Here is a 23,254-nt window from a genome sequence, read left to right as displayed (position 1 = left end):
AAAGAATCCCTTCCTAATAGTGATACTCCAAGAGGTATTCTCACTGCTTTTCAGTAAACATTACTTTATGACTGGTCTGTATTTTAGGTGTTATTTATTTGAAAAATATGATAACACAGTATTGGCCTGATCGGGAAGTCACACCAGGGGACATCTCCCCATACACAATTCCAGAAGAAGACCGGCATTGCATTCGAGAAAACATTGTAGAAGCCATTATCCACTCACCTGAGCTTATCAGGTACGTTTATTGAAATTTACCCATTGTTACAGATATGTTTTCTGTATATCTATTTAAAATTGTCTTTTTTCAGAACCTTTTTTTTTTTTTTTTTTTTTTTGGAGACAGGGTCTTACTTTGTCGACTAGGGTGGCCTGGAATTCACAGCGAGCCATCTACCTCTGCCTACTGAGTGCTAGAATTAAAAGCACTCACCCTGCCATTTTTATAGCACAAAATTGTAGCCTATGGTGTCATAGAATGCACTTAGATTCCTTGTATTGCAATTGAATTTTATGTTCATAAGGCCAAGAGTTAAATCTTTTATATAAAACTTATGGAACATAAGAATAAAAAAATATGGTAGAGCTTGACATAGTGGTACATGGCTGCAATCAGCATTTCAGAGGCAGAGGTGGGATAATGGTTAGTTTTCACCAACAGAAAGCCCCTGTCTCAGAAAAGACAAGTACTGAGGGTGTAGCTCAGTAGTAGGAGACTTGTGTAACAAACATGGTGTCTGAACTTTTATTCCTACACTGAGAAAGAAGAAAGGATTAAAAAAGGTAGAGGGAAAGAAAAATTGCAGAATGCTGTCTTGCAGTCTGTAGGATGATTTTACTCCAATTTCTCTGCAGAGTAGGCATTGAAATAAGGCCTGCTCATGGGAGTCAAGTGCCCTTATTACTACCCTGTCTGGTCTGGAACATGCTATATCAGACTGGCCTGGAGCTCAGAGAGATCCACCTGCCTCTCAAGTGCTTAGATTAACAGTGTTCTTGGCTAGCAAACACTCATATTTTATAGGACTTTGCAATTGATGCTGGCTGGCTGTCTTAATTGTTTCCTACCTACTTTTTGAGATTTTTAAGATAGGGTTTCTCATTGAACTCAGAGCTCATTGATTTGACCTGGCTGGCTAGCCAGCAAGATCCAGGGATCCTTCTGTCTGTCTTTCTAGCTCAGTATTATACAGGTGTGCAGTGCTGCACCTGAGTTTATCCATGGGTTTTAGAGGATCAAACTCAGGTCCTAATGACTTGCACAGCAAGTACTGTGCTCACTATGTCATCTTTGAACTTTTGAAAAGGATCTTTTAGTAGGTCTGGTAACCTAGTAGTCCAGACTAGCCTTGAACTCTAAACTTGCGACTGTTTTTTGACTTTGCAAATGTTTTTGTACTTGACACTTTATTATTTTTGGGGACAGGGTTTTTCTGTGTACTTTTGGTGCCTGTCCTGGATCTCACTCTGTAGACCAGGCCGGCCTCAAACTCGGAGATCCCCCTGGCTCTGCCTTTCCAGTGCTGGGATTAAAGGTGTGTGCCGCTTGCCGGGCGGTGGAGGCGCACGCCTTTAATCCCAGCACTCGGGAGGCAGAGCCAGGTGGATCTCTGTGAGTTCGAGGCCAGCCTGGGCTACCAAGTGAGTTCCAGGAAAGGCGCAAAGCTACACAGAGAAACCCTGTCTCGAAAAACAAACAAACAAACAAACAAACAAACAAACAAAAAAAGGTGTGTGCCGCCACCACCCGGTGTACTTGATACTTTTCTGCAATGAAAACTAAAAAGGCTTTTTGAAACTAGGTCTTGTGTACCTCACACTGACCTCAAATAGATGATCCTTCTGCCTCTACCTCCCACTTGCTGGGATTATATGTGTGTGCAATCAGGCTCGGATGGCTATTGAGTTTCTTTTAACTACTTGTTTTGTTTTTCCAAACAGCGTTTCTTTGTGTTGCCTTGGTTGTCCTGGAACTAGCTCTGTAGCCCAGGCTTCCTCGAACTCACAGAGATCCATCTGCCTTTGCCTCCTGAGTACTGATATTAAAAGCCTTCTCCACCACTGCCTGGCTGGGTTTCTTTTAAATTTGCCGGAAGAGGTAGTTGTTGCAGAGGGAGTTGTATTGCATTATCTGCGTTTTATGTGCATCCAAATACCTGATGGATTATTTGAAATTAAGCTTTGTTGAAACAACCCATTTTTCTTTAAGTTATCAAGGTGTTGTCTAGATGAGGTTTCTTCTTCACTGTTAAGTTTTGACTTTCAGGGTACAGCTTACTACATGCATTCATCATATCATCAAACATGACTACCCAAGCCGCTGGACTGCCATTGTGGACAAGATTGGATTTTACCTTCAGTCTGATAACAGTGCTTGTTGGCTGGGAATTCTTCTTTGCCTTTATCAGCTTGTGAAAAATTATGAGTAAGTGTTCCTCCTAATTCCAGCTAAGTTTTTGAGGAGTGGGATAATTGTGAAAATTTAAACCAATTTGATCATGAAAAATTGTTTTCAGTATAAGAAAATTAGTGAATTATATGTTAATTTAGTGTTTTCCTATTGAAGTAGGAATCTTACTCTGAATTTATTATCCTTATTTATTTTAAATGTGTGCATATGTGTGTTCAAGTGGCCCAGTGTACAAATGGAGCCAGAAGACAAGCTGGGGGAATCACTTCCTCTACCATACAGGTGCCAAAACCTTAGATGACTGGCTCAATGCAAGGACACCCACTCTGCTAAGCCCTCCCACAGGCTCAGGGCATGTATTCTAATCCATACGATTTTTTTTTCTGTCAATGCCACTGAGAAACTGTCCCCCCCACTGACCTCAATGTTTTGTTAAAATCATTGTCTCTAAAATTGGGGCTCCTCAGTAGGTACTGACAGCAGGCCTTTAGATTTGTGAGTGTGCATTTGTCTGAAGATGATTGGAGTGCATTGAGCAATAGAGCACTTTATTCAGTAAGATTCTGATCCTTGGGTGTTTGCCCTGCCAAGAGCTAGTATTATAAATGAGTGCCTCCATGGCCAGCTCTTGATCTTTTAAAGTCAATGTATTCTGAGAAATTCACATTAGCCTACTTAGTTTCCTGAATATTTGAATGAATTGTAGTTGATACAAGTAATTCTCATAAGTTAGGAAGATTTTAGACTAAAGAATTGCTTTAGCTCTGAGTTTGGTTCCCAGCATCTACATGGTGGCTTACAACCATCTATAACTACAATCCCAGGAAATCCAAAGTCCTCTTCTTGGCTTCTGGCAGCACCAGCTATGTAAATGGTGCACAGAACATACAATATGCAGGTAATACACTCATACACATAAATTTTCAAAAAAGGCTTAAAAAAAGAGTAGTAAGCCAAAGGAAGAAGGGTTTTTATTCAAGCATGTAGTCAAAGCAGTGAAATTGGTAGGCATGTGAAAGTGTGGTATGGAAAAATTATAAAGAAGAATTTAATATGATATTGGTGACTTGACCTCCATTCCTAAGAGCTAGATAGATGCCACTGTGAGCCCTCAGGTTCTGGGACTTTTAGGCAGCCTCTGACACCCTTTTGGGATCCCATTTCAAAGAACTGTGCTGTTCCGAGTAGGCGTGAAACACACCATTTACACCCTTGGTACTGGTGTTTTCTTGTGTCCCCACCAGCTACCCATCTTCCTGCTAAGGAATGTTCCAGCTGTCGCTCCAACTTCTATCAGAGTGCCAGTTGTAGTTCTGGTAAGTGAGTGACTAAAGCCAGAGACAATAACAATAAGTTGGCAATGTCATTAAGAGGGTTTGAGTCTCTCTTACAACCTTAGCAGGAAAGAATGTGAGGGATTTTTAAATGGTATATAGAGGAGGCTACTACAATATTGGAATTTCAGTTTATTTTCAAGCAATGTTTATAGAGTACCAAGGTATTTACAAGAGATCTGTGGCTTGAAGAAGTTCTAAGAAAATTCATGAAAAAATTGGACTTTGATGGCCTTCAGCACTATATATTTTCAGGAAATGCTTGTTTATAGGAGGAGATCAAAGGGAGCATTTGATGAGGAAGTTATGTCACACCTTATGAATAATAGTGGCAAAGGAGAAAAAGGGTAGAGAGCCAGAAGCATGAACTGGTGATAGGGGGAACACCTAATGGCACAGGTAGCCCCTGGGGAGATTTTAGGGGTCCAGCCAACCTGTCATGAAATGTTAGGAGCTGGAGTAACTCCTGATGATATATTACGGTAGTACTTTGGTCTGGTAAATTGCAACAGAGCTGGCTTTGCATTTCTTACATAGTAAAGGGTGACTTAAGTTACTTCTCAAGTTTTGAATATTGCCACACTTGGTTTGTATCCAAAGTTGGGTTCTTGTGTATGTTAGACAAACACTCTATCAGCTGAATTGTTTTGTTGCTTGGCAAGGTAGGAATTTTGGATTGACAAACCACTGGCTTTTTATTTTAAGCCAGGTGTGGTGGTCCACACCTTTAATCTCAACACTTAGGAAGCAGAGACAGGATCTCTGAGTACAAGGACAGCAATGACTACACAGAGAAACCCTGTCTCAAAAAAACAAAAACACAAACCAAAAAAAATTTATTTATTTATTTTAAAGACGAAAGAATTGAACTTAATGGATTCCTGTGAGTGTGGTTCATTAGTTTGGTACATCACTGGAGAGTTGTACTAGTAATACTAGGTGTTTTTTTGTTTGTTTGTTTGGTTGGTTGGTTGGTTTTTTTTTTTTTAAATTTAGTTAATTAACTTACCACAGAAATCTACCTGCCTCTGCCTGGTGTGAGCTTTTTATTAACATCACACTTTCAGAAGCTTTTGGGTCTCACAGTGTAATAATAATGCATTTTATACAGTAAATTACTTTAATTACCACTAGCTTAGATTAGCTACTGTTAACCAATTCCCAGTCTAATATTCATTGTGGTTAGTGAGGTAAGAGAAAAGAAATTCTACCATGTAAGCTTTCAGTTCTTGTGGTGAGCAACTGGGCTATAAAGATGGAAGGAGGGAGGTACATAATATAGTTTTACCTTCATTGTTAGGGACTTTTGTCTGTAGTTTATGTAGTCCAGCTGGAGAGTTCACATGGTTTTCTTTCTTTGTGTAGGTGTGTGAGTGTCAGTTGGCGTATTCGAGTACCTCAGTATGAGGTATTTGGCCCACAGGTGCAGGGTACACACCACCAATGGGAGTACACAAAGGCCCAGATGAGGAAGTCGGGCGGCTTGCTCTATCACTATTGTCTTATTCCCATGAAACACTCAACCTAGAGCATGGTTGAAAAACCAAAAGCTCCAGTATTCCTCCTTCATGTAACTTTGGTTACATTTGTATGGCTGTGGCTGGTGCTTTCTTTTTTGTGTGTGGATACTGGGAATTCAAATTTAGGTGCAGCACAGTCTCTTACCATACGCTGAGCCATGTTGCCAGCCCTCATCATAGGAATTTCTTTCATAAATTATTACTGTTTTATTGACTTAGAAGTGTGAGAATGTAGTCAGAAGATTTCTCTGGTCCTACCTGGTCCCATAGCCACTCAGACCCAAGTAAACACACAGGGGCTTGTATTAATTACCAATTGGATGGGCTATGGCAGGCCTCTTGCTAACTAGCTCTTATATCTTAAATTAGCCCGTTTCTATTAGTCTGTTTTGCCACGTGTTTTGTGGCTTACTGGTCTGCTGGCATGCTGTTCCTTGGGTGACAGGCTCTCGTCTCTCCTCTCTGCCTTTTTTCTTCCTGTCTCTTCAGTTTCCTGCCTAGCTATAACCTGATTTGCCATAGGTCAAACGGCCTTATTTATCAAACAGAGCAACACATATTCACAGTGTACAGAAAGACATCCAACAGCACTTCCCTTTTTCTGTCTAATCAAAAAAGGTTTTAACTTTATCATAGGAAAATTACATATCATAGAACATATCAAGCAAGAATTATAGTTACAATATCTAGTCTATTTGTATTTGGCAAAATTAAAGAAAATATCTATCATCTATTTTATAATTGTAAGTCTAAAGTCTTTAACTACATCAAAGACCCCCTGAAGGATATAATATTACCTAAGTAAACAGGAAGAGTATTGTAAGCAACTTCCAAAACTCTTGAATAACAGAGACAACCACCTGCCTGGATAGTCACCCAAAGTTCCTCTGTAACATAGGGGCATCCATCTTCAGACTATAGGCCTACAGTTTCTTAGTTGCTTCTCTATGTCCTGTAGAATGTCTGGCAGTTTCTTCTGCAAAGCAGGAACCTGAAGGACAATCTCAAGAGCCTTGCAAAGTTCAGTGGTCACCTTCCTATGGGTCCTGCATGTCCAGTTTGTACAATATACTGTAAAGCAGTCCAGGCAAGAGCAGTTTCTTGTCCAAATGGCCATTTTGTACCAAGAAGAAGATAAACTCCATATAGAGTGTCTTTGATGCCCATCTTTCTCTTTGAAGTAAATGGTGCTATAAGAAACAGACGTCTCACTGTCCAGAAAAGTCTAAGGTTTTTTTTGGGGGGGGGGGGGCGGGGTTTCTCTGTGTCTGTCGTTTTGCGCCTTTCCTGGAACTCCCTTGGTAGCCCAGGCTGGCCTTGAACTCACAGAGATCCACCTGCCTCTGCCTCCCAAGTGCTGGGATTAAAGGCATGCGCCACCACCGCCCGGCTAAGTTTTTCAAACATTTTAAATGCCATATTCTGTAAGTCTTTGAAGTGTTTGAAGATTACCTACCTAGTTTATCTTAGATGACTATTAATCTGTATTCCTTTTTTTTAAAAATAATTTATTTTTATTTTATGTGCATTGGCATTTTGCCTGCTTGTACATGTGTGTGAGGGTGTCAGATTTTGGAATTATAGACAGTTGTTAGCTGCCATGTAGGTGCTGGGAATTGAACCCGAGTCCTCTGGAAGAGCAGTAAGTAGGTGCTCTTAACCACTGAGCCATCTCTCCATCCCCATGTTTCTTAATTATATATTTCAATTTCAAACTTAATACCTTAAACAAGAATAGAAATATACATACAGTATAACAAAATTAACTTTAAAATTGTATCAATAAACTAAAATCCGTAGCAATGTAAAACATTTCAAATACGTTGTTGCTCTTTAAACGTGATTCAATAATCTACCCTTTTATCCTATCTTATCTATACTAGCCCTTTTCTTTTTTAGAAAGAGATTGTATATACTCTTCTTTCTTCTTTCACTATCTCCTTTGGATTTTCCTGCCTGGCTTCATCCTGCCCTGCCATAGGTCAAACGGCTTTATTTATCAACCAATCACATCTTCACAGCATACAGAAAGACATCCCACAGCATGATAATCTTTTAAAAAGATTTAAGTGTGTGTGGTTTGTATGTGCATGTTGGTGGGGCACCTGTGGTTATCTGAGGACAACTTTCACTAGTCTGATCTCTCCTCCTCCTACCATGGGTTCCGGTAGTTAGGCCTGCAAAGCAAGTGCCCTTTTCCTTTTAGGTTTTTTGAGACAACGATTTCTCTGTGAAGCCCTGGCTGTCCTGGAACTCACTCTGTAGACCAGGCTAGCCTTGAAATCACCTCTTGAAATCCCCTGCCTCTGCCTCCTGAGTGCTGGATTAAAGGCGTGTGTCACTATGGTCTGGTTTGTTTGTTTTATATATTTTTTAAGCATGTGCATACCAGTATGCATGTGTAGATCATAGGAGAACTTGTGGAAGTTATTTTTCTTTCCACATGGGTTCCAGAAATTGAACTCAGGTCATTACAGTACCCTTTTCTGCTGAACTATTTTATGTCCCTGCTACCTTAGTTTTTAATAAAGATAGGAGATTACTAACTCATCTGGACTGGCTAGCTGGAATAGATTCAGTGATCTTCCTATCTACACCTCCCTAGTAATTGGATTATATGCATGTTCTGCACCTAAAAATTTTTTTATTTAATTTTTATGGGTATGTGTATGCCTGGGTCTATGTGTGTGCACCATATATACAACAGCCCACAGAGGTCAGAAGAAGGTATCAGATCCCCTGGAACTGGAGTAACAGGCAATTGAGTCACCATTTGGGTGTTAGGAATTGAACCCTGGTCCTCTGCAAAAGCATTAGGTGTTCTTAACTGCTGAGCCATCTCTATAGCGTTGCACCTGGACTTTAATATGATCAAGTCAGGTCCTATGCTTGCACAGCAAGCATTTTACGGGCTGAGTCATCTCTTCAGTCTTCTTGGTACTTTTTATTCTTGACAATTTACTTTGGTTATCATGAAACTCTGTAAGATAAATGAATCCAGGTCTTTTTGCTGTTAAGGTCTCTTGATGTGGCCCAGGTTAGCTGTAACAACTTTCTACCTTGGCCTTTCATGCTGGGATTACAGAATTGTACTACTGTACCTAGCTGGGATTTTTTTTTTTTTGGTCTAACAATAACAACAAAACCCAGGTCTCATTGTGTAGCCACTGCTGGCCTAGAACACCGATATCTGCTTACCTCTGGTTCCTACTGCTGGGATTAAAAGTGTGAACCAACACATTCAGCCCAGGAATCCAACTTTTAAGAAAACCTATCCTGTCTCCTGCCCTTAAATATGGAATGATGGAATGCTTCACAAGTTTGCTATCATTAAACAGGAGCCTTGCCAGCTTGTCTTTGCATCATTTCATTTACTGTGTATACTCTGGAAGTGAGCACCTGCCTTTTCCTTTTAAAATATCTTTCCAATACTGGGCATGGTTTTTGTTTTCCTAAACAGGCTTTTCTTTTCCTAAGTTGCCTCAGATTGGTTAGAAATAGTACTTGTGAAAGAAAGCAGGCAGATATGTGTATGTTTCAGGTATGGAGGTACATTCTTACAGAATTAGTTTGTATTCCTACCCATAGGTACAAGAAACCAGAAGAGCGAAGTCCGTTGGTGGCGGCAATGCAGCACTTCCTGCCAGTTCTGAAGGACCGCTTTATCCAGCTGCTCTCTGATCAGTCGGACCAGTCTGTCCTCATCCAAAAGCAGATATTCAAGATCTTTTATGCTCTTGTTCAGGTACTATTTTTTTAATGTTTATTACATTTATTTGTGTGGGGGAGGGGAGGGGCTTAGTGTATGCCATGGCATACTTGTGGGAGTCAGAAGACAACTTGGGAGTCGACTCTTTTTCCAACATTCATGATCTGGGATTGAACTCAGGCTTGACAGCAGGCACCTTTACCTACCTACTAAGCCATCTCACAAGCCCAAGGGTACTATTTTTGTTAACAGGGTGTTTTTGTTCTTAATTAAAAATTTTTTTTTTTTATAAATTCATACATACGTGTATACAGTGTGTCTTGATCATATCTATTCCTTCCCCTGATTCCTCCCAACATATTCTCTCATATCTTCATGTCCTTTTCTTTTTAAAATAATAAAGTCTAATTAGTGCTGCTTATATATAAAATGACAGTGGTTGTGGGCTTGTTTTAGTTCTTTTTAAATGCAAGGGTTATTACCCGACTCCAGCCTAATTTTTTACTTTCTGAAACAGGTTTTCATGTAGCCCAGGCTGGCCTTACATGCTTTAGTCCTCCTCCCTCTGCTTCCTGAGTGCTGGGATTAGATGCATGTACCATTGTGCCTACCTCTAAGGAGCATATATAAGCACTGATTGTCATTTACCACATTAAAGAAGAATTTTATCATTCATGTTAATAATTAATTTGACAGTCTAACCTGGATATGGTGGTGTGTGCCTTTAATCCTGCTCCTGGGTGCTGAGACAGGAGAATCATGAGTTTGAGGCTAGCCTGGGCTATATGGTATATTGTAGTCTTGTCTGGATAGCACAGCAGAAGACCTTGTCTTAGAGAGAAAAAAAAAGAAAAGAAATTGATTGTGCCTGGATACCAACATTCAGGCGGTAGAGTGGGAAGAAGCACATTTGAAGCCAGCCTGTGTTACATTGTGAGGAGCTATCTCTTAGGAAAAGGTAAGTGGCCAGTATTACAAGTCAAAAGCCTAAACAAGCATGTTAGTAATTCTAATAGATCTGACAATGTAAATGTTAGAATTTTCATAGCTACTAATTTTCTGTTCTCAAGATGGAGGTTTAGCTATGGAGCCCAAGATAGTCTTGAACTTAAGAGGTTCAAGTGATCTACTAGCCTCAGCCTTTTGGTAACTGGGATTGTGAATACACATCACCACTCCCTGCTAAAATTCGTGAAATTTTCTTAGTCATTTAAGTATGCAGTGGGGTGTGTCGGTACACACAGGAGAATTGTTGAGCTTGGGGATTTTGAGATCATCCTGGCCAACATACTGTGCACAACTATGCCCAGTTTGTATGCTGCTGGGATTAAATTCAGGGTTTTGAATTCTTAGTAAAACTTCTTGATACCAAAGTTAGAACCACCTGAGTTATGTAAGTGGATGTCCTAATCTTGAATTGGATGACCAGGCATGGTAGTGCATACCTGTAATGCCAGCACTTTGAGTGGCAGAAGGCAGAAGGTTTGCCAGAGTTTTGGGCTTTCCTGGTACAGGAAAACGAACTTTCAGGTCACCAGCACTACATCATGAGACCCTGTCTCGATACTAACAGAAATCCTAAATTGCATGATTTATATTTCCAGATACCTAGTAAAGCATCCATTAAATTTTTGTTTTTGTTTTTTGAGACAGGCTTTCTCTGTATAGCTTTGGAGCCTGTCCTGGAACTTGCTCTGTAGACCAGGCTGGTTTGAGCTCACAGAGATCCTCCTGCCTCTGCCTCCCGAGTGCTGGGATCAAAGACATGCGCCTCCACCGCCCAGCTTGCATCCATTAAAATGTATTAAGCAGTTCCTCCTTTATAAAAAGAGAACAAGGCTGGGGAAATAAGAGTGATAAGAGTGTTTGCCTAGCATACCCGTGGCCCTAGCTTTGATCCCTAGCCCTGCAAAAATCAATACATGAATGGATACATGCAAGCATACATACAATAGAGAGAGGGGGAAATAAATGTTAGGATCTTCACTCGACAATTTCTTTAACTTGACAAAAACATGTTCACTAGAAATCTGTGGTAACTCTCCTTCAAGATAAGAACAAGGTGTGTTCCTAGTAACTTGAGCAAAGTAAGAATGCCCCTGGCAAATGCCATTGTTCACTAAGGAAGTTAGTCTGTGTACTGATGTAGAAATGGAGATTGAGTGAACTACCTTTGGTAGGTATTGTAGAGTAAAAGGAAATGGGATTGCCTTAGGACTTTAAAAATACTAATTTTTTTTGTTTGTTTGTGTTTGTTTTTTTTAAGTATACACTACCCCTGGAGCTGATAAACCAACAGAACCTGACAGAATGGGTGGAAATTTTGAAGACTGTTGTGAATAGGGATGTACCTAATGTAAGTTCTTATGTGATCATTCTCTCCTATGTGTGTTCTCGTTCTCTCTCTCTGTCTCAATAAGTGTTTACTATTAGATTGTAACCTAATAATTTGTCAGATGGCCATGAACAGAGGAAAAATTTAATTTGCTAGGTTGCCAAATTTTGTGATTTATATCATTCTAAAAAAAAACCAAACTATTGATGTAATTCTATTTTTTAACAAAATTTTTTTAATGTATGGATATTTTGTCTGAATATATGTCTGCGTACCACGTGCATACCTGGTGCTCATGGAGGAAGATATTACAGATCATTAGCAGTCATCATGTGGGTGCTGGGAAGTGGTCCTGAACCCTCTGCAATAGCAACAAGTGCTCTTAACCACTGAGTCATTCTTCCAGCCCTGATACATAACTCTTAACACCAGAGAAGCAACTTTGGTTTGTTAATAATACATTAAGAGTACTTTTTGCAATTACCATAATATTTCTTGTTTGTTTGTTTGTTTGGTTTTTGTTGTTGTTTTTTTGTTTTTCCGAGACAGGGTTTCTCTGTGTAGCTTTACGCCTTTCCTGGAACTCGCTTTGTAGACCAGACTGGCCTCGAACTCACAGAGATTCGCCTGCCTCTGCCTCCCGAGTGCTAGGATTAAAGGTGTGCGCCACCACCGCCTGGCATATTTCTTATTATAATATCTCTAATCTTATTTTCTCTAGCAGGTAGGGATTAAGTAGACTGTTAAATACCAAATACCTGGTGACTTTTAAGTATTTATGCACCTTAACTATAAAAATCTTGAGTCTTATTTTAAACTTCTACATGGGTGGGTATGTAATTATGACAGTAATACTATTATGAATGGGATGGATGAGATCACATTCTTGTTATTTTGTTTAATTTTGTTTTTTCCAAGTGCTAGGCATAGATCTCAGTATCTTAAGCACAAATGCAACCTCATTTACTCTTCTTTAAGTATTTTCAGTTTTTTGTTTTTTGGTTTTTTTTTTAATTAAGTGATTGAAGAAGTGCACAAATTATTTTTCCTACTTAGGATACTAGCTTGGTGTATGTTTTTCTGTGTATATTAAGTATAAGATATATATGTCTCACATATATATTGTGCATCTTTTGTGTTATAATTTATATCCATTAACAGGTTATAGCTGAACTGTTCAGTAGGTTAATAGAGTGGTATGGTTTGTGTATTTTCTGTCCAGTTTTTGTCATCTCTGTCATCATTGTTACCCTTTTTTTTTTTGTTTTCGTTTTTTGTTTTTTGAGACAAGGTTTCTCTGTAACAGTCCTGGCTGTCCTAGAACTCACTCTGTAGACCAGGCCAGCTTTGAACTCTCAGAGATCCACTTACCTCTGCCTCCTGAGTGCTGAGATTAAAGACATGTACCACCATGCCTGGCCCTTTTTTAGTGTCTGTTAATGTTTGCACCTGTGTGTGTGAAGGTGCCTTTGGGGTCAGAAGAGGTTGCTGGGATTCCAACTCGATTTGTCACAGTAGAACAAGTGCTATCAAGTACTGAGCCATATCTCCAGCTCCCATTCCCATTTTTTACACAGTAGATTTTGTCTGTTTTGAACTAATAAAAGTAATCTTGTTTGTAGTTTCTTTTTTTTTTAATATGTTTAGGATATTTGTTCATGTTTGGTTATGATTTGTATATTTTTACTGCCATGTAATACCTTTTGTATTCACATAGTGCCATAGCTTATGATGTGGTACATGTTGATGGGGATACCCAACTGGTGTGCTTTGAGTATTATAGTCACTTGAAAGGGTTTATGAATGGGTATTTTCTGTCACATGTGTTCATTCCTGAATAAATACTGAAGTATAAAACTGGATCCGAGAATAGATATATGTTTGACTTTATTAGTAGTACCTTCCAAATTGACTTTCACCTGATTTGGCATTATTCTCAGTGGCAGTGTATGAAGGTTTCAGATCTGTATTTCACTTGTAAACTTAAAAATGTCATGGATGTCTTAAGTCCAGCCCCCTTTTTTTTTTTTTTTGTATATTTATTTATTATGTATACAGTGTTCTGTCTGCATGTATGCCTGCACACCAGAAGAGGGCATTAGATCTCATTTTAGGTGGTTGTGAGCCACCATGTGGTTGCCAGGAATTGAACTCAGGACTTCTGGAAGAACAGCCAGTGCTCTTAATCTCTATGCCATCTCTCCAGGCCCCCCAGCTGATTCTTTTAATGATTATGTTATCATTACTTTAATTTTGAATGCTTAGGTTCTTTACTTTTATGATTGAGTCTATTCTTTCTATATTATAGTCTGTCAGTATTATTAAATAAATGTCTCTTTAAAGGAAACACTTCAAGTTGAAGAAGATGATAGACCAGAATTACCCTGGTGGAAATGTAAGAAGTGGGCCTTACATATTTTAGCAAGACTTTTTGAAAGGTATGCCCTTGTCCATACATAGTAATTTAAATTTATTTTTTTTAAGGTTTTGCTATTGTGAATATAGATGTAAAGCATTATAAAGAAATAATGGGCACATTCATGTTCATGTAGATATGGAAGCCCTGGGAATGTTTCTAAGGAGTATAATGAATTTGCTGAAGTCTTTCTGAAGGCATTTGCTGTTGGCGTCCAGCAAGTAAGTCTTAACATTTCTTTAAGTAGAGATGTGGCACTTTTGTTTGAGTTGCTTTAAAGATTCATTTTGTGTTCATGGGTGTTTGGCTTGCGTCTGTGCACCACTTGCACATGCCTCGTGCCCTCAGAGCATAAGTTCTCAACCTTTGGGTTGTGACCCTTTGGGTTTATAACAACCCTTTCACAGGGTTTGAATATCAGATATTTGCATTATAATCCATAACAGTAGCAAAATTATAGTTACAAGTAGGAATGAAAATAATTTTATGGCTGGGGGTCACCACAACCTAGGTAACTGTCAGGGTCCCAGCATTAGGAAAGTTGAGAACCACTGTCTTAGAAGCTTGAAGAGAGTATCAGATCCCCTAGAACTAGAGTTACAGTTGGTTGTGTGCCAATATGTGAGTGCTCGGTCTGAGCAGCTGGTGCTCTTAACAACTGTTGTCTGGTCTCTCCAGTCCCACATTTGTTTGGTTGGTGAGATTTTTTTTTGTTTGTTGTTTTTGAAGACAAGATTTCTCTGTATAGCCCTGATTGTGCTGAACTATTCTGTAGACTAGTCTGGCCTCCAAGAGATCTGCCTGCCTTTGCCTCCTGAGTGCTGGGTTAAAAGGGTGCACCACCACCAGCCTCTTTTTTGCGGGGCGGGTGGGGGTGGTTGAGACAGGGTTTCTCTGTGTAGCTTTGTGCCTTTCCTGGATCTCGCCCAACTCACAGAGATCCACCACCTGGCTCTGCCTCCCGAGTGCTGGGATTAAAGGCATGCGCCACCGCCTTTTTTTTTTTTTTTTTTTTTTAAACAGTCTTACTATGTAGCCTAAACTGGCTTAAATTCACTTGGTTCTGTCTCTGGAGTACGAGACCTGAGGTGTGTGTCACTGAGCCTGACTCCAGCCCTACTTTACAATTTATTATATTTTATGTGCTTTGGTGTTTTGCCTGCATGTATGTCTATGTGAGGGTGCCCTAGAGCTGGAATTACAGACAGTTGTGAGCTGCCCTATGGGTGCTGGGAATTGAACGCCGGTCCTCTGGAAGAGCAGCCAGTGCTCTTAACCGCTGAGCCATCTCTCCAGCCCTACTTTTCAAAATGCTTTTGAAAATTCTAACCTTTCCCTCATCTCCTTAGTGTTGGGATTTACAGGTTTGTCATGATTTGTTTGGCTTAAGTTGACCTTTGTCTTCATTTCTTTTGAAGACTTTTTTTTTTTTTTTTTCTTTTTCGAGACAGGGTTTCTCTGTGTAGCTTTGCGCCTTTCCTGGAACTCACTTGGTAGTCCAGGCTGGCCTCGAACTCACAGAGATCCACCTGACTCTGCCTCCCAAGTGCTGGGATTAAAGGCGTGTGCCACCACCGCCCGGCTTGAAGACTATTTTTGAGCCTTCTGGCAGTTGTTAAACATTTTTGGCCTGAGGACTTTGAGGAGTTTGATTATTTTGTACTCTTCCAGGAAATGATGTATGATAGCCATATTTTCAGGGTTTAGGTGTTTTTTGTTGTTTTGTTTGTTTGGATTTCAATTTTTCAAGACAGAATTTCTCTGTAACAGCTCTGGCTGTCCTGGAGTGCTAGAATTAAAGGTGTGCACCACCACCACCCAGCCCGTTTTTAGTTTTGAATGAATGAATTTCCCTAATGATGGATAAGGGAAAGGAGGGGGAAACATTAACAAATTTAAGATATCCAGCAGAAACTGACTTAGGAAGTCTTTTCCATGACAGTTAGCTTGAGATCCCAATTAAAAGAGTCAGGGGCATAGTGTTCTTTCAGTGAGACTTGTAAGTCAAAGAACAAATATCAGAGATAAAATGAAATTGATGGCCAACAACACCAAGCAGAAATTGCCTTGAGTTGAGTTTGATGCAGTCTTCCTTTGGTTTATCATTTTATTGCATTTAAAATACTTGTTTTGCATGTACATGTGTATATGAGTGCATTTCATTGCATGCATGTGGAAGCCAGAGGACAACTTGCCAGAATCCAGTTAGTTCCAGGTTATAATTCAGGCTTGGTGGCAAGTGTCTTTCCCCAGAGCCATGTCACTATACCATTTTTTATTTTAAATGCCTTGGAAATAAATGTAGTTCTCCACAAGTTCTAAAATGTCTTTTTTAAAGGAGTATGTTTTTTTATTTTGTGGCAATGTATAGGCATGTGTTTTTATTAGCTTGTAATGGTTAAAATTTATCTGAATTTTGTTTTTGATTGTACTTTTTCTTTTTTTAAAGGTTTTACTGAAAGTGTTATATCAGTACAAGGAAAAACAATATATGGCTCCTCGAGTTTTACAGCAGACATTAAATTATATTAATCAAGGAGTTTCCCATGCTCTTACTTGGAAGAACCTGAAGCCTCACATACAAGTAATAATTTTCTCTCGGGATGGCTTTTTTGTTTTGTTGATTGATTGGTGGTTTTTTTTTTTTTTTTTTTTTTTTGGTTAGCAGTTGTAATAAAATACATTAATTGCAATAAAGGTTGAATAATTGTTGGGTTTTGAAACTTAGTCTAGTTCTGGTGATTGTTTGGATAGTGCAGCAGAAAAAGAAGAGAACACTTTGATAATGATAAAGTAATGAGAGGTATTTTATGAATATCCGGGTATATTTTAGTCTAAAACCCAAACTTGCAGCTAATATTTAAGCTCTGACCATTAGATTGTAGTTAATATTTTTGTTGTGTGATTTGAACTGAGCAAGGGCCTATTTTCATCATGTTGTTATTTTGATAATTTAACTTTCAGAGTTCTAGAATTTGCTTGTCTTTACTTCCCTTGTTTTTTCATGTTTTGGAGTGCTAGAGATTGAGCCTAGGCCCTGAAGCACTGGTCAGGCTCTGCACAGCTGTGCTACCTATGTGTACATGGCTCTTAGTATGTAATTGTTATAAGTGGATATACAGCTTGGATGTTGGTCTAAAATGTATTAAATAAATTAATGGAGTTTGCTATCATTTTATATTTATTTTGTTTTGCTACTTAAAGGAGATTGGACAGGTTAAAATTGAAAGCTGAAGACTGTTACTTTCTTAACTTTTAAATTGCAGGGCATTATCCAAGATGTTATTTTTCCATTGATGTGCTATACAGATGCTGATGAGGAACTCTGGCAAGAAGACCCTTACGAATATATACGTATGAAGTTTGGTAAGAAAGTTTACCTTGCTGTCTGGGTATGGTGGTGCAGGCCTGTAATCCTAAAACTAGGAAGGAAATGGAAGGTTATCTTCAACTGCATGAAAATTCTGAGGACAGCTTCAACTATGTAAGACACTATCTCAAAAACAAAACAGGGTCAACAAAGATGGGTAAGGTGCTTGCTGCCAAGCCTGATGACCTGAGAACTCACATAGGAGATTGTCCTCTTAAGACCACAACATACGTGCTGTGGTATGTACCTCCCCATCTACACACACATAAATAAGTGAATATAATCAAAATATTTTTTGAATAAAAATTTTTACATTTAGAAAAAAAAATTTAAGTTTAAGATTATAGAGGTTGTGTGCAGCCAGCCTAAGCTTCATAAAGTATATAATTTATGTCTTGTGTGTCCTTTTAGGCCCATTCATTCATTATAGCACCATTATGGGTTTTGTTTGATTGGGTGTGGTTTTTGAGACAGGGTTTCTCTGTGTATTGCCTTACCATCCTGGAACTGTAGGTAGACCAGGCTGGCTTCCAGCTCACCTGCCTTTGCCTCCTGAGTGTTGGGATTAAAAGGCATGTGCCACCATGGTGTGGCTAACTTTAACTCAAGATTCTCCTGCGTCAGCCTCTTCAGTGCTGGAATTACAAGTTTGCATCACCACAACATACTCAAAGACTTTGTTTTTTATAGAACATAATTTGTAAATTAGGAATATGAAATATTTTCCAAAGAAAATTAGTAAACCAGGCACCATATTCCATGTCTCTAATCCTTTTATTTGGGTGTTAGAGGCAGGAGGATAAGGAGTTCAAGGCCAACCTGGGATACTAATGACCTTATTGCAAAACAAAGCAAAAACTATCATTTTCTCTAAATTTTCATTATTTATTCTCTAGATGTGTTTGAAGACTTCATTTCTCCTACTACTGCTGCCCAGACACTTTTGTTTACAGCCTGTAGTAAAAGGAAAGAGGTGAGTTATCACATAGATAACATTTGCTTTATTATTTTAAATTTCTTCAAATATGCTCTTTTTTCAATGTTAATCGTGTGTTATTTTTGTCAGTGTGTTCTTCAAGAACTGTATTTCTTGTCTCTTCAGGTACTGCAAAAGACTATGGGATTTTGCTACCAGATTCTTACTGAACCAAATGCTGATCCTCGTAAAAAAGATGGAGCCTTACACATGATTGGCTCTTTAGCTGAAATACTTCTAAAGGTATTCCTTTGTGTGAGAGAGCGTTTGTAGCTAATAAATATTTTTAATTATATGTATTGCATGTAATGTGTGTAACACATGTGTGCAGTACCTACCTGCAGAGGCCAGAAGACATTGTTAGATAACTTGAAGCTAGAGTTACAGGTTGTTGTGAACGGCTGATGTGGGTTATGAGAAGTGAACTCTGATTATCTGGAAGAGCAGTGAATGCTTTTAACTGTTGAGCCATCTTGCCAGCCCCTAAATTAGTAGCTTGTTTTTTTGTTTTTTGTTTTTCACTGAGGTATGATATGTATACCATGTAGTTCATCTATTTAAAGTATATAACTACAGCTGGTAAGCCACCAAACCTGACTTGAGTTTAATTTTCGGGTCTCACATAGTAGGAGAGAATTACTGCAAGTTGTCCACATAGCACTGTGGCAAACACACACAGACAATAAATTAGAAATACAATAGAAAATTCTAAGAGAGTGTAACTGAGTGGTTATTAATGTATTCACAGTACTGCATCCATCTCATTTCAAGACATTTTCATCACCACAAAATTGAAATCCTGTCTTGCTTTTAATCTCAGCACTTGGGAAACAGAGGCAGGCGGAAGTTTGTGAGTTCAAGGCCAGCCTAGTCTACAAAGCAAGTTCCAAGACCCTGTTCAAAAAGTAAACATTAAAATGAAAAGAAAAAAATCCTGTCTCTAAATAGAAGTCTCCCCCTATTTCATGCCAAACCTCCCAGTCCTGCACCTACATTTATCTATGAATTTATTTTGGACCTTTCACACAAACTGAGGGTTGTATGTCCTTTTTGACTGCCTTTGGATTTAGTGTAATGTTTTAAAGGTTTCTCATCTAGCACGTGGCTATGCTTATTCCTCAGTGCCAAATACTGAATTGAATTGTTAATACTGCATTTGTTCATGTTTCAGCTGATATATATTATCTATGTTTCTTCTTCTCTATTCTGAACCCTGCTGCTAAGAACATTCTTTTACAAGTTTGTGTAGGGTTTATATTTTTATTTTGCATATATCTCAGAACCTAAATTGCTCATGTTTGGAAAACCAAAAAAGATACACAAAATGTCTGTAACATTTTAACATCAGTAGCATATGACAGCTTCATGAGATTAAAGGGATTAGAATAAATGTGTGTCTCTTTATTAGTCCCTTTTAACATGTTTATTTGCAACTTGAGACAATTTGTGTTTAGACAACTTTTTAGAAAAATTTTTTTTTTATATTCACAGAAAAAGATCTACAAAGATCAAATGGAATACATGTTGCAGAATCATGTATTTCCTCTCTTCAGCAGTGAGCTAGGCTACATGAGAGCAAGAGTAAGTTTTAAAATTGTATTATTCAATGTATTTATTTAAATGTCCTTTAAGGAATGACAAAATGTTTGGCTTGAAAATGTGTGTCTTTGTTAAGACTTTTTTTTCTGTAAGTCTTCATCTGGCTGCTGTAGTACTGTGTGCATAGTTGTCATCTATGTCTGGTAGCAGTATCTGTTTGTGTTTTGCATTCAGATCTTGCTATTCACACAAAGAATGTGCAGCCAAAGAGTAATATGGGATCATAGTACTGGTCTAGTGTTCTATGTTTGAACATATCTCCCACTGGCCAGCCTCCAAATTCTCAGACAAAACTCTGGGAAGAGCTTATTTTTGGGAAATCTATTGCAAGCTGTTTATAGTCACATACACACAACCCTTCCCCCTATATTTAAAGGCTTGCTGGGTACTTCACTATTTTTGTGAAGTGAAGTTCAAAAGTGATCAGAACCTCCAAACAGCTTTAGAGCTGACAAGAAGATGTCTGATTGATGATCGAGAAATGCCTGTAAAAGTGGAAGCTGCCATTGCACTACAAGTGTTGATCAGCAATCAAGAAAAAGGTAAGTGCTTTATGTGTACAAATACCCTTATTTAACTGTAAGGCAGAATTCTAGGAACTAACTTAATATACTCCGTGAAAGCACTTGGTGTTTTCTCTTTTTGTATCCAACTTATTATTTACCTGTTTGTTAAGTTCCTCCCCTGCTCTATTACAGCTAAAGAATACATCACTCCATTTATCAGACCTGTAATGCAGGCTCTTCTTCATATTATAAGAGAAACAGAAAATGATGATCTTACAAATGTAATTCAGAAAATGATCTGCGAATATAGTGAAGAAGTTACTCCTATTGCTGTAGAAATGACACAGCATCTGGTATGTTCTATGAACCTGTTACTATTGCAAAGATGTTAATTTGACTTTTTGTATGATCTCTGTAGTTTGTCACAGGTGTCTTGCTTTCCCTAACAGCAAATATTCCATGGAACTTACTATGTAACATGTTGTATAAACCCCTTGGCAGATACTTAACTCATTTGTTTTTCACATGCTTCTAGCTGAAATGATACCTCTGTTTTATAGAGAATAATTGTGAAGTAGAAAAAGGTTGAGTAACTTGCCAGAGCTAAATGTAGTCTGGAATTCATCCTTGTATTGTCATAGTGTAGGCTCTTAGGTGTGTTAGGCTCATTATCTGTGGGGTTTCCGAATACTTAGAACAGTTGGTATAGTTACAAATAGCAGATCAGGCATGGACAGGTGGTTCAGTGGTTAAAGCACTTTCCAGCACCTCCATGTTGGCTCAGAACTGTGTGCAACTCCGGATCCACAGCATCCATGATGCCTTCTTCTGGTCTGTGTGAGCAGGCACCAAACATGCAGGTTTTCCACAGACATACTTGAAAACAAAACACTCTAACATTAAATTATGTTTTTAGAAAGGCATCAGCAACTTGGTGATTTAATATACCTGAATTTAGGCATAGTCATAGAAAGGTTCTCAGTATGTTGCTGTGGCTAGCACTGAACTCTTGGGTTCATTCACTCCTTTTGGCACTAATAATATTAATGATAAGCACACTCTCTACCTTGCATCATTACCCTCATAGTTGTCAGTCTGCAATTCCCCCAAGTACTGTGGCAGGAAATTTGAGGCCTGCCTGGGATACACATCCTGCCTGCTACTCTGTGTGTGTGTGTGTGTGTGTGTGTTCTTACTCTTCCCCCAGTCTTAAAACCAAAACATTGAATACATTTCATACTCTTGATTCTAGGCAATGACATTTAACCAAGTAATCCAGACTGGGCCAGATGAGGAAGGAAGTGATGACAAAGCAGTCACTGCTATGGGAATTCTAAATACAATCGATACACTTCTGAGTGTGGTTGAAGATCACAAAGAGGTAAGAAGTAAACAGTACATAAAAATAAAAAGACTCATGCTACACGGTTTTTATGGAACGTTATCAAGTAATTTCATCTGCTTTTATTTGATCACTTAATTCTGGTTTTAAGGTTAAGATTGGTACCTTACAAATGTTAAGTTCTAGAGTACACACAGTGATTTGGAAGTAGCTGCTGTTTGCTTTACCATTTTTTGTAGCTCATAATTTTTCCTATATCCAGCACATGGTGATTTCTTTGAAAACATGGTACTAATTTCACTTGGAGGTTAGTTTTGGACTGATGAGATTATTCACCAGGGAGAGGTCCTTTTTCTCCAAGCCTGATGACCTGAGTTCAGTCCCTGGACACAGCATTTGTACACAAATGAATGAATGAATGTATGTATGAATAAACAAATAGGTGTAAAACATTTACCATAATACTGAATACACATACACTGAAATTATCATTATCTTCATCCTTTTTGCCTATTATCTTTTAGAAATGTAAGGGGAATATAATCATGAATATTAAAAGCTTTATTTAAATCATAAAAAACAAGAGAAAACAAACTGGTCTCACCTAGATTCATAGTATTTTAACATTTTCACCGGATTTTCTTTAGATTTTATTTCCCATAAGAACCCAATTTTTTATTTGTCCAGGCAGTCGCGCACTGCAGGCCCCCACCCCCATCAAGGCAGAGCTTATATGCTAAGAGGTAGTAGTAGTTCTACCATTGAGCTATATCCCAGCACAGACAGTTTCAGACAGATGAAATTGAATCCCTCAGAGATTATGTTCTTTTCTTTTTGTTTGGTATTTTTGAGATAAGGTCTTACTTTTTGGGTGAACCCCTACAAAGGCTTTGAAATCATTGTATATAGCCTGTTCTGTTTTATCTGTTCTTTCTATCCTCTTAACTTTAGCCTCATGACTACCACAATGCTTGGCTAGAGATAATTTCAACCCTGCTTTTTTCCCCACAATCACTGTCATGAATTTGGGATCAGTAATTGTACTGTGGATATGACAGGGGGGATAAACAAAGGCCTCGAACTCATAGAGATCCACTTGCCTCTGCCTCCCAAGTGCTGGAATTAAAGGCATGTGCCACCACTGCCTGGCTCAACCAGGCAGTTTTAGTTTTGTCTGGACTGAGTTTATGTATGTAATACACATGCTCAAAATGCATTGCTTTCTTTTTATAGTTTTGTGTTTTTATATATAGTATTTTCCCATTATGTTACTTTTGTTAATAAGCAAGTGGTTCCTTATTTTTCTCATTGTAATGATTTTCATTAAATGTTAGTGTAAGATTTGTTTATAATTTTATATGTTGTTTCACAACAGATTTAAAGTACTTTCTTAACAAAAATGTGACATTTTATAATTTTTTTTTTAACTTTTAGATAACCCAGCAGCTTGAGGGAATCTGCTTACAAGTCATTGGGACCGTTTTACAACAGCATGTCTTAGGTATTATACCTGATTTTACCATTTTTATATCATTTAAGATGAATAAGCATTTCTTGACAACTTGATATTCTCTTGTAGAATTCTATGAGGAGATCTTCTCTTTGGCACATAGTCTGACATGTCAACAAGTGTCTCCACAGATGTGGCAGTTACTGCCCCTTGTGTTTGAGGTATTTCAGCAAGATGGCTTTGATTACTTTACAGGTAAAGTCAAATCAGCATGAAAATATGTA

The 23,254-nt window shown here is 38.4% G+C and overlaps 1 protein-coding gene and 1 non-coding gene across 2 annotated transcripts in view; both read left to right on the top strand.

Moving 5' to 3' along the window:
• Ipo7 (importin 7) overlaps window positions 1-23,254 on the top strand; it is a 42,952-nt gene that overhangs the window by 11,892 nt on the left and 7,806 nt on the right. Inside the window, exons 3-18 of the mRNA XM_059268921.1 lie at window positions 88-241; window positions 2,270-2,428; window positions 8,856-9,012; window positions 11,243-11,332; window positions 13,655-13,749; window positions 13,864-13,948; window positions 16,177-16,311; window positions 16,994-17,093; window positions 17,994-18,070; window positions 18,200-18,316; window positions 19,565-19,654; window positions 20,049-20,214; window positions 20,371-20,531; window positions 21,431-21,559; window positions 22,955-23,021; window positions 23,100-23,225. Coding sequence (XP_059124904.1) covers window positions 88-241; window positions 2,270-2,428; window positions 8,856-9,012; window positions 11,243-11,332; window positions 13,655-13,749; window positions 13,864-13,948; window positions 16,177-16,311; window positions 16,994-17,093; window positions 17,994-18,070; window positions 18,200-18,316; window positions 19,565-19,654; window positions 20,049-20,214; window positions 20,371-20,531; window positions 21,431-21,559; window positions 22,955-23,021; window positions 23,100-23,225 — 1,908 coding nt within the window. The remainder of the gene's footprint in view (window positions 1-87; window positions 242-2,269; window positions 2,429-8,855; window positions 9,013-11,242; window positions 11,333-13,654; window positions 13,750-13,863; window positions 13,949-16,176; window positions 16,312-16,993; window positions 17,094-17,993; window positions 18,071-18,199; window positions 18,317-19,564; window positions 19,655-20,048; window positions 20,215-20,370; window positions 20,532-21,430; window positions 21,560-22,954; window positions 23,022-23,099; window positions 23,226-23,254) is intronic.
• On the top strand, window positions 19,782-19,965 carry LOC131903202 (small nucleolar RNA SNORA23). The gene has a single exon (XR_009377449.1). It is a non-coding gene; the product is annotated as a small nucleolar RNA SNORA23 (small nucleolar RNA).

This window comes from Peromyscus eremicus, chromosome 1 (genome assembly GCF_949786415.1).
Source record: "Peromyscus eremicus chromosome 1, PerEre_H2_v1, whole genome shotgun sequence".
Classification (NCBI taxonomy): Eukaryota; Metazoa; Chordata; class Mammalia; order Rodentia; family Cricetidae; genus Peromyscus; species Peromyscus eremicus.
Note: the sequence above shows the minus strand (reverse complement) of the source record. Positions and strands in the feature narration are given on the sequence as shown.